Source organism: Colias philodice, chromosome 9 (genome assembly GCF_061535455.1).
Source record: "Colias philodice isolate Cphi_HAF_F1 chromosome 9, ilColPhil1 Martin Lab GWU primary, whole genome shotgun sequence".
In the NCBI taxonomy this organism is placed as follows: Eukaryota; Metazoa; Arthropoda; class Insecta; order Lepidoptera; family Pieridae; genus Colias; species Colias philodice.
Window position 1 is genome coordinate 6,643,755 of NC_143094.1, and position 11,218 is coordinate 6,654,972.

The 11,218-nt window shown below is 34.4% G+C and overlaps 2 protein-coding genes and 1 long non-coding RNA gene across 3 annotated transcripts in view; 1 reads left to right on the top strand and 2 right to left on the bottom strand.

The window, feature by feature from the left end:
* LOC149485858 (uncharacterized) overlaps positions 1-11,218 on the top strand; it is a 94,301-nt gene that overhangs the window by 74,917 nt on the left and 8,166 nt on the right. The window lies entirely within an intron of this gene.
* LOC149485865 (neural cell adhesion molecule 2-like) lies at positions 37-7,892 on the bottom strand. Its single transcript, XM_089699190.1, has 15 exons — positions 7,739-7,892; positions 7,177-7,294; positions 6,555-6,748; positions 5,460-5,597; positions 5,182-5,385; positions 4,784-4,965; positions 4,327-4,477; positions 3,940-4,076; positions 3,636-3,795; positions 3,199-3,417; positions 2,609-2,790; positions 2,013-2,199; positions 1,579-1,761; positions 1,031-1,341; positions 37-952 (listed from the first exon to the last, which is right to left on the bottom strand). Exons 1-15 carry the CDS (start codon positions 7,803-7,805, stop codon positions 596-598), a joined length of 2,790 nt encoding a protein of 929 aa, XP_089555316.1. The 5' UTR covers positions 7,806-7,892; the 3' UTR covers positions 37-595.
* LOC149485866 (uncharacterized) lies at positions 8,964-10,112 on the bottom strand. Its single transcript, XM_089699188.1, has 4 exons — positions 9,795-10,112; positions 9,582-9,725; positions 9,270-9,513; positions 8,964-9,125 (listed from the first exon to the last, which is right to left on the bottom strand). The coding sequence occupies exons 1-4, from the start codon at positions 9,920-9,922 to the stop codon at positions 9,009-9,011; spliced, it is 633 nt and encodes a 210-aa protein (XP_089555314.1). The 5' UTR covers positions 9,923-10,112; the 3' UTR covers positions 8,964-9,008.

Here is an 11,218-nt window from a genome sequence, read left to right on the forward strand (position 1 = left end):
TTGTTTTATTTATTCATTCAGTGAGATAATCACTTTTTTATAAATTTACATTTAAATAGAAAACACAATCATGAATCATTTACCACTCTCTGAACTAAGCTAATAGGTATTGTATGTACGACTAATAATTATGGTGTCTAATAAGAATATATAAACAAAAAAAGCGAATTATGAATAAGTTTATGAGCCACATAATTTTCCAACTATAAAATCTTGCAGACAGTATCACTGCCTGACTACTTTCTATAATTATCCATTTGTACTTTACACAATTTCTATATCATGTAAGTATATTATTATATTTATTTATATTATGTATATTTTCTGATTACATAATAATAAGTGCCATTAAAAAACATTCAGTATCATATCACGACTAGGATCAATAACGCTTCCAACATTATCCAGTTCATATTTTATCTTTCATTATTATTTTCCTTTCATTAAATTATTATACTGACTAACACTCCTAACCTAATTATAATACAATTTGGCGTTAAGATTTGTTTAAATATATGTATTGTTACCGGCATACAAATCCATCTGGTAAGCGGATGCGAACAAAAAAATCAATTATTAAATAACATATCATCAATTAGTGTTCATCATCAAAAGGATTTTTGGTTACCTGATGATCATCGTCCGGGTAAGTATAAAGGCTAGGTTGGTGTCCACTAATACTAGGCAATCCTACAGTATTCATAGGCGATATGGTATTAGCATATTTATTTAAGTTCTTCCCCGAATTTTGCCGTATGATCGTTGTATATGTGGGGGTAGATTTTATTGGTATGTCCTTTATTCTGGAAGCAGCTCGATAAGTTCCAAACTCGTCTGGTGGCGGTGGCAGTGAGAAACCATCTGAAGCTTGCGTTATTTCAGACGTTTCGTCGCTAATCTCTTTTTGTAATCTGTTTCTCGTCTTCCGCGGCATTGTGTAGAATGTGTTCATCTAAAAAATGGACGTTAATTATTAATTTTCAGTAATTAAATGCCATCTTTAGGTACTGTTTGATTAACAAAATCTTACCGGTTTAGGCACATTATAGTTTGTTTCGGGTGGAAGATGCATAACGAGATGGTCACAGAGAACATCCATCTCCTTTTTCCTGCTAATATTTTGTAGCGAATGGACTCTACAACCAGTATGTCTGGAATCAACGCGTTTTGGTTCATGATCTGCAATATCGTGCAGATATCTCGCTGAGTGGAACGAACTGGTCCTTCTAACGTCATAGTTCTTTGGTGTGTATTTGCCCATGGCTCTTCGAAAGGACTCAGTACGTCTAAGGTTACAGTCGCTCCCGTCTTCACTGTCATTGTAGGTTTCACAATTGGATTCTGGAAGAAGCAATTAGTTTCATTCGATATTTTAATCAAGTTATTAAGGATACCGGGGTAAGTGTACTAAAACAGTTTCACAACTAATTTGTTAGGGTAATGTTTCTAGCCAAAAATGGCAAAGCGTCGCTTTTGTGTTAATAATAGTAATTATAAATATAATAAATGAAAATAAGTTAAATTGTTATATTTGATACTGCGCTTATCGTATTCCGAGGTATTACTACTAATTCTTACCATCAGTGTTATAAGCACATAAAGGCGGGTCTCGCCTGTCGCGTGGCAGGTCAGCCCGCTCACTGCGCTCGTGCGCGCACAGCACCAGCCCGCACGCGGCCAGCGCGAGCAGAGCCACGCCGCCGCACAGCGCCAGTGCGAGCGTCGTTATGTTCGTCACTGCGCTTATCGTGTTGCTCGCATCTGGATTCGATAAATGTAAATAAAACAATAACTTATTACAATTCTATAAAATAATTATTCGATGAATCATTTGCCCTAAATTTAATATTCATTATGCAAATATGTTTGGGTCCTATTTACTTACGACTTACGACTAAAAAATGTATACAATTTTCTGCCGAGCGACAAAGCGTAATTTGACTACCGTTACATTTTTTTCTCGCTTATTTCTTAATTCTATAGACTTAATGATCTAATTAGTTTTAACTCACCAATACTATCATCAACAATATCGTCTTTTAAGATTTCCATGACTTTGCTTTCACCTTTATCGTTAATAGCTACGAGTACAAATTTATAGTCTTCTTTAGGTTCTTGAATCATAAACGTCGGCTCTTGATTTATAATAGAAAGGATTTGCTCTTCAGAATCCAATGATTTCACCGTGAACATAAATTTCTAGAAATAATTAAAAGCATCAAGGAATATAGGTCACAGACGCATGGGTGTACTCAACTCAAATTCAAAACATTGTAAGCTAATTAACACTAGAGCTTGCAACTTCAGCAGCTAAGCTGTTGAAATGAATAACTGTTTTTTTTTAATTTCCCTGCGAAATATTCTGCCTTTTTATATGGTCATGTTTGTATTAAAATAAAAATAAGTAATATCAACATGAACGTATAAACACATAAATAGGAGCGTGTGTGCCGAGCACATGTGTCAGAAGTGAAACTTCTTTGGCAAGATTCAAATTTCAAAGAGACAAAAAGTGGCGCCTTATACCATAACGTGATGGTATTTCCATGACGCGACTTTGAAATTTTACTCTCAACACGCCTAAAGAAATTTCACTTCAAAAACATACCTGTGGCAGACCTCCATCATGTCCTGGCTCACATGTGACAGTTATGTCTCTTTGTAAATTCTTCACAGCGACGCAATTGCTCGGCGGCTGTGGGATTGTCTCATCTGTTACCATGAATGTGCACTTAGTTTGCGGCAAATCACTATTCTTCACTGAATTCAATCCCCAGCAGTATATTAAAGCTAAAAATTAAAGCTCAGTATATTATCCAACTAAATTCTCTGATAGGGATGAGTCTCTCAAAAATGTTTGAATTCAGTGGACGCAAATATGCTTTTAAAAATAATGTTAAAATAGTAACCGCAGATAGAAGGCCATTCGTATAATTATTAAAATATAAAGTTAAATTCCCATCGATTTGGCTACTAATAAGTATAAGATATTACAATTTTAAAGTTTATAAACTTTATATTAAAGCCATATTTCAAAGTTTATGAGGTTACACCTTAATCTCATCAAATGTTTAATTACTTTGAACGATTCGCTACTCGTAACCTGTATTTATAAATAAACTAGTTACAAGAACTCACGATTACGAGAGGTTAAAAGTTGACACTACCATTAATTGGGAACATAAAATGGTTACTAACTTGTAGTGCAGTTCGGTCTCTGATAGACCAGAGTATCGCCTTCTGTTTCCACAGTATAGGACTGGTTGGAGTGCAGCTTGGTGCCCTCCATCTCGCTGACGAGGAGCCAGCGGTAGGAGGAAGGTTCAGGATTCGCCTTCACCTTACAAGTTATGTTGATAGTGTCTTCGGCTACCACGCCATACTCCACCACGCTTTCGTCCTCGCAGTACGGCGGGTCTGATAAAGGGTGAGGTTACATTTTGATATTTAAATAAGAAAAAGCGTTTTATTTGTATTTTACGTAACAAATAATTTAAGCACCATAATCGGGTTCTTACTATATTAATTTAAACTCGTGCTTATGGTACGTACGATATTTTATTAATTAATTGCAATTTTTAATAATGTCTCTATGATATCATTACAAAATTTAATACTAGAAATTAATTACTTACACACGACATCAATGATAATAGGCTCGCTATAAGAGGACCCTTCGTCGTTGGTAGCAGCGCATACGTATTCACCGGCATCAGACTCGGAAACCGCCGTTAACTCAAGACTTGGGTGTAAAGATACCATTGTTTCGTCTGTGGTATGGCTTAATATGGATTCCTAAAAATATTCGTATTATCTTATTAAACTACTAGGTAGTTTATTTCGCAGCATCTATGTGCCCATTTATAAATTATAGCTTATTGAATTTCAAATTATTTTTGACTTGGCGATTTATGAATAAATAATAACTTGTCATCATACCTCATGAAACCAAATTAATTGAAAAACAGACGGATTAGCTTCAAAGCTACAGTTCATGGAAACGTTAGAACCTTTTATGACTGATAACGTATTATTTTCCAAAGTATCAGCCACTGCTATATGCAACGTCGGTGGATCTAGAGAAAAATAAAACTTTAATGGAAACAATGGCGACTAGAACATGTTATTTGTAGAATATGCGCTCAATAATTAATTAAAGATAATATTTGTTTAAAAAAACTGCTCAAGCAGATCCACAATTTCTTAATTATATAACAAAGTTCATATTATTTGTTTAACTGCATGAAATATCGGTTACAAACTCCTTTAAATGACATGACCTAAAACTCAACTCAATCTCAGATAGTGTCGCATGTATCTACTTACATACGACGGTTAAATGTTGACCAATAGCACACACGTACTCCTCCGAGTCTCTGCGGTAAGCCGGCACACAGCAAGTGATGCGAGACTCGTCATATTCAGCTGTTATACTCAACTGTATTTCATTTACCATTAGCTGTTGTGAAGGTTCCATCTAAAGCATACATTAATTTTATGAGCACCCTAGTACCAGAAGTTATAGCATCACTTGAAAGGTGTTAATGTTTTGCGATAAATTAACTATTCACTGTGATATAGATTTATTTGGTCACAATAATATATCTACATGCAGAGGTTGGGAAGACTATATTTCGTCGTGACTTATTTACCTAAATGCAAGACAGATTCAGGCACAAGGTATTAAAATATTTCCTAATAGCAATTTCTTCCAACAACCAGAACACAGACAGTATTAAGAGCTTTCGTAGCAACTGTACCAGATGGAACCAGTAATAGTTACCGTTATATTCTGTTCGAGGTTCAATAGCTGCGAATCGTCCAGCCTCCATATAACGGTTGGTAAAGGTCTGGCGCCGAGCACACGACACTGTAACGTCAATACATCCCCGGAGTGAGCTCGCCCACTGAACACTGAGTCGCTTTTCTCACTTCCTACTCGAATGGTCACCAGCTCTGGTGGTACTGTAAATATTCGCATCTTTATGGAATAGAATACATTAACTGAATGCCCAGAAGATAATTAAAGACCTCTATTTTTAACGTTTCAATGTCGACATGAATAAATATACCTAATTTTGAAATAACATCAGTTTTTAGTATTGTGCAATTGTTGAAAAAAAGAAAATAGGAATAACAAATCTAATAATTTTATCAAATATAGCAGGATCAAATACTTACAAAACATCTCAATTGAAATGTCTATACAAAGCGGAGATGTCCTGTCATTATTTTTAGCGAAACAAGTAAACACACGGCCATGGTGCTCTCGACTCAAAGGACCAAACCTCAAGTCGCCTCGGACACGTTGTTCTGATAGCGGAGTGGTTGTATTCTTAAGCAACCGTTGTTCAGACCACCAGGATAATGATGGTTGTGGCTTCCCTGTAAATGAATTTAGGTGGTTTTTAGTCAGCTTTAAATAAATATCTATAAGCAAAAATATGATCGAAATTTACCTCCAAACGCAACACAAAATAGGTGTATTGTATCTCCAACGTAATAAGGCCCAATATTTCTACTGGTGTTTGAGCCAGCATTGGCTGTTGCTACTCGAGTTCCGTTCTCATGTATTACCCATAATCTTTGCGGCGGTTCTATGAAATTAGATGTTTAGAAAGTGATTTTTTTTAGACAGATCCAGGATAAATTTTAAAATGCAGTAAAATAAAAAAGTAATGTATCATATAAATTTTCTTTTAGCGAAAAAATAACCGTAATGAATTGATGGTGCAAACATTACGATCATAATAATATTAACCATTCCATAGTATTAGTACCAGCTTTGCATGAACTAGATTTTTTCAGGACAAGTGTCTTTCTAATTAGACCACAGCTTTTCCTCAAGTCATCGTGCATTACTTTTCTTTCAAGTTACAAAATACAAATAGGCCTATATCACTTTCCTCTGTGCGGGGATATCTACCATGCACCAATACAGTAAGATATATTTTTCATTAACTAAGTAGTTTTACTGCCCGGCATTTAAAAATAGGACTTACAAATACGAGTTTAATAACACCTTGGTCGTTTTTATGTTAATGACAATATTTACGTGCATAATTGTTAGTATAAATGGAGTGAATTGTTCCGGTACCGTCAGCTTCCTCATTAAACTTGCCTACCAATTAGTCGAAACCGCGGCTCTGCCATTTCACTAGATAAGTAAATATTTGTAAATTTTCCATAAAATAACTATGTATTTTTATCAGAATTGCAGGATCATCAGTCAATATTATGAATCTGTTGGTTAGCTGTGAATTCAGGTACAACATACTAGAGCAGGTCAAATTGAATCGAGATCAAGTTTTTCTTTTGTCTGGGTATTTGTAGTGAATTGCTATATGCATTTTATATTTTATAATACCTATGTCCGCCACAATAAGCAATTAATCTTGTGTGCCCTTCCAAATCCGGTTAACTGGGTACTAGGTACCCAAACCTACTTGTTTCCACGGGAACACTAAACAACGCGAACGGTACAAGAGTTACCGGAATATAAAATTATGCCGGCTATATAAACATAAGTGAGTTGTAAATGAAAGTAGTCTTACCAATAACCGCCAATTGTACATAAGTTTTACGAGCGGGGCTGCTTTTGAAATCAGCGTTGCAATGATAGAGGCCTACATCTGACGATCTCACTGTTAGAATTTCTAAGCTGTCCAATCCTTCTTCTTCTGAATCTAGTAATCGGTATCTGTTGCTGGGTGACATTACGCTGCCGGACCCCCCACGAAGGTCACGACTGCTGGTGCAAAACGTTATTACTTATTATAGGTACTTCAAAAGCAGTTATAAAAACTAAGGTCCACTAAATATATCATCATGTCATTTTTGGTAATGGATAAAGGGACAGCTGTTATTATTTGTTTAAACCACAGGTTTAAACTTTATATAATTTTATTTTTTACAATGCACGCAACAGCTAGTTCCATTGTGGAAGGAGTTAATCATTAGTATTTGTAAGTCGTAACCCTCTATAATGTGTGCCGTACTCGTGACATTGACCTTGTTACAGTTGCATCGGAGAGAAGACAGGAGAAATAAATTATTTAATAGCGCCATTTGATTAGAATACAAATTTAATTAAAGAATTGACAATTTATAATTGTATACTGAAATATTTAATTATATCGGATCATTGTCTAGAAAATTTAAACAAAAATGATTTACCTATAAAAAGCTGTACTAGAACCGTTCCTATACCATGCCAATATGTTAAGTGTGTCGTCTTCTTTATCGGCGGTAACATTACATGGAAGCTCTGCGCTCTGCCCTAACACCGCTTCCACTTAAAGAAAATACGTTCAGGAAAGTTAGATAAATAATTGCAAGTTTGGAGCCCAACAGGATAGATGACTAAAATTTTTTTAAGTTTTAAATACTTAATAGAATAAGAAGGAAAGCTTTAAAAAATTAAACACGACTGTTTTCAACAGGGGTGCTATAATATAATACACCGGTGTCATCAATTTATATTTACTCAATTGATATGGTTTACAATTTGGGATTAAAAGGAAATTATTGAACTGAATCACCAAAACTGTCGGTGACCGTTGGTTGTGATTGAGTAGGTAGGTACTTTCTGAAATCGATGCAAATTTAAAGTACAATAATTCTTAGAAATTATTTTGCACCGTAAATATTACAGTAAGGTCATTCTTTTAAGCTGGAGAATTAATGTTTTCTGTTAGGATAAGTTGCAATTATATAAAAAAAATAGAAATCATTTTACCTGTAATTACATCCTGGGCAATAACACAACGAAACAAGGTAATTGTAAATAAACAAAAAATCAGCATTTTTGACACTTTCCAGGAAAAATATTATAAAACTGTTAGATATCTTTAAAAAATGGAAACATTATTTGACAAACATTTCGCGATACGGCTCAAGCATTGTTCGACTGAGCGAGGAGCGGACACGCGCTTCAATTGGCGCGCTTGGTTGCAATAAACGATATCGTCGGTCCAGGGAACACAGGACTCCGCTACCGGCGAACACCTCCCGGCCGCTTCCGGAGCGCCCGGCCTCGTGACGTCACGCCCGCTTGATGCTCAAACAATGCCCGCCGCCCGCTTTGTGCCAGCTCAACATTTACCTTACGCTTTTAATTGGTGAGGTCGAAACAATTGGGTCGCTGTACGGATTTACTTATCATGCAAACAAAACTGTTAACTTTTGGAAATCGCTTGCTAAGTTATTCATACTACGCTTAATATAATATTTATGATACTCCTGAATTTAAATTTATGAAGTTCAGCGAATTTTTACAAAAGGGAGCAATTATAAGATGCATTTTTATTTGATACATATGTGAACTGTTCTTTGTTTTCTTGAAAAAATAAATATACAAGGATTTAACTTAAATCTATCTATATAGGTATAATTTGTATACGTAGTATATTATTATTAGTCTGTGGTATAATTGTACTTTTTAATCTACTGTAACAGTAAAGGCAAACATATATGAATATTGTATAAGTGTAAACTCATTATTCACCGACTCATAGTTCATTGGATCTAAAATAATCAATCAATTGGATTACAAAATATACACCTGTAAAATATCTTATATATAAAATTCTCGTGTCACAATGTTAGTCTGCATACTCCTCCGAAAAGGGGGGACCGATTCTCATGAAATTTTCTGTGCATATCGGGTAAGTCTGCGAATCGGCCAACATCTATTTTTCATATGTACCACGAGCGAAGCTGGGACGGGCCGCTAGTATACCTATAAAATTTAAAATAAATGCATATTATTTGCCTTTGAATTTAAATTTATGAAGAAATGTTTTGATCTTTCTGTCTAGTTTTAGTTATTTTTTTTAGTTTGCTTGTGTTTAAAGATGTGAAGTAAAACAAATCAATTCAAGATGTTCAAGAACTTTGAGGTATTTATTGTTTTAATAATTAACATAAATAATATGTTTCCATATCAAATACTATTAAAAATCTTTGCAAAACAGTTTATTAACAAACATATAAAAGTCTTTAGGAACTTAGATTTGCTTCAATGAACGGACAAATAACACAGATAATACTATAACGACAGCACTGCCCACTGTTCCCACAACTATCTTCTTTTTTCTGTTACTGTTTGACTTTGAAGTTAACACCTGAAACAGTTAAATACATTAATTAATGTTATTTGGCACTTGTATGTAATAATTGCCATACATTATTTTGGTATCAAGTTATAACAGTTATAATAATTCATATCATTGCATTTTTTTAATATTATGATCATACAAATATTATACCTTGAATTTTGTATGCAAGGCTATATCCATTGAATTCAATATATTAGTCATATGACTAAGGGTGGTGAGGCATACATCAGAAGCATATTTGTCTTGGTGTAATAAACAATCTGTAACTTTCTTAGATTTCTTGAGTGCTATTGAGTTGGCCATCATGCTCAGGTATATTCGGTACAACTGCTGAGAACTCTCCTCTAAAATATCAATAATCTCTATTGGGCCCAAGTGTGAAGAATTATTAGATCTGAAATAAATTATAATTTATGCGGGGTTCATAATTTAGGGTATAATCAGAGTAAATATTGTTCTTACGTTTGGAGCACTGTTTCTTGGTATATAGGTAAGTTCTTAACTTCACTTAAAAGTTTTCCTCTTATAATTTTGTCATCTACTCCTAATTTAATTAAGTCTTCGTCGTTTAATTCCATAAGGGTACATTGCCCAATATTATGTTTCCTGTAACAAATTTATTTATTATAAGTGAGAAATAAGGATATATTTAGTATGTACTCTAAAAGATGTTACCTGAAAATAGATAAGTACTTCTCAGCCCCTAATCCAACCAAGAGGGCACTTATAGTTACATCGAAGCCGGTAGGGTCAATTATATTGTCGGAAATCATTTTGGGCAGGACAGTGCTTTCAGAGTCCATTTTCACTGTCAGAAAAGGAAATAGACCTCGAAAAATGATGTTAGCAAAAATCAGATCATTATCTTTTTTTTACATAATATGAAGATATGCCATTAATCGAATTAATTATAATTTTATAAGATTGTTTATTTTGATTTGCGAATTTAAACTTCAGTAAAAAATCTTTCTAGGACTAGACATTGACATTAATTGACATTTGACGTAGAAAATAGATTATAGAAATATGCCACGGCAAAGATAGGAACTAAAGGACATCGGCCACTGCCCATACATACCAAGACCTGACTATGAAATGTCGCGACCATGATTAATATAGGGCTTAAATGGTTCGCCTAACCACCCTTAGCAATCCCACATTGCAAATATATTATTTGAAAGTGGTGGAGCTTAGAATTTTTACATAATTTGCCATTTTTGAGGTTATGGCTACGTATATAATGAATATGGTTTAGAGTTATACCTACAGCGATAACTAAATTCTAAGGGTGGACGACGTAGCCTATGTTATTTATTTGATTGATATATAAGCCAATACAACACAAATAATAAACAAAATCATGTTTTTCAGCTACGCGTCAGTCATGTCATGTGTCATCTAACCTTTGTGACTTGTGTCTATTATGCCGGTAAAAAATACGTTCCGTTTTACATATTTTAGGTATATTATTAAATGTATTTATGGCAAAAAATATTTTTTAAATCTATAAATTATATCTTTCTTACTGTTTTTGCTATTAAATATGATAGGTGAAATAAAACAAAGAAATATATATTATTATTCTAGTATTTTTTTAAACGTAATCGCTAATTAACTCCCGCTGCGCTGTGAAAACGAAACGCATGACACAGGTAAAAATGAAAGACGTTTGGATGCGTTCAAACAATGTTATGAATTTGAGTTTATTTATTAATAATACATAACATTTTCCCGGCCCGAAAAAAATAAGTTAGACCCCGTTAGTAAAAGCACGCATAAATTACTATTTTTTGATACACCGATGATTAATGTTCGCATTCAGGTCATATGTGGCCATCCTCCTTTGACAGGTTGGCTATATTATCATGTCAGAATAATTCAGATTGCCTCTTCACACGTCACACCAAAGCACACCACGCATCAACCATTACCAACGAGAGAGAAGTGCTAAATAACTGATGGCAATCTTATTGTTCTCAATTTTTCGGTACTCATGCGTAAAATAAATAAACATCCATACCTACTTATCATGAAAAAACGAGCAGCTGCAGCATCTGCTCACAGCGCCGCGCATACGAGACTTCTTTCGTAGCGCATCG

Bases quoted from the DNA above. Each gene is read 5' to 3' on its own strand.
- LOC149485865 (XM_089699190.1), bottom strand. From the start codon at position 7,805: ATGCTGATTTTTTGTTTATTTACAATTACCTTGTTTCGTTGTGTTATT. The intron at 6,749-7,176 runs GTAAATCATTTT...TTGCACCAGCAG, and splicing joins TCTAGTACAGCTTTTTATAG to TCGTGACCTTCGTGGGGGGT. The intron at 5,386-5,459 runs GTAAATTTCGAT...ATTCATTTACAG, and splicing joins ATTTTGTGTTGCGTTTGGAG to GGAAGCCACAACCATCATTA.
- LOC149485866 (XM_089699188.1), bottom strand. From the start codon at position 9,922: ATGGACTCTGAAAGCACTGTCCTGCCCAAAATGATTTCCGACAATATA. The intron at 9,726-9,794 runs GTAACATCTTTT...AATTTGTTACAG, and splicing joins AAGTACTTATCTATTTTCAG to GAAACATAATATTGGGCAAT. The intron at 9,514-9,581 runs GTAAGAACAATA...AATTTATTTCAG, and splicing joins CAAGAAACAGTGCTCCAAAC to ATCTAATAATTCTTCACACT.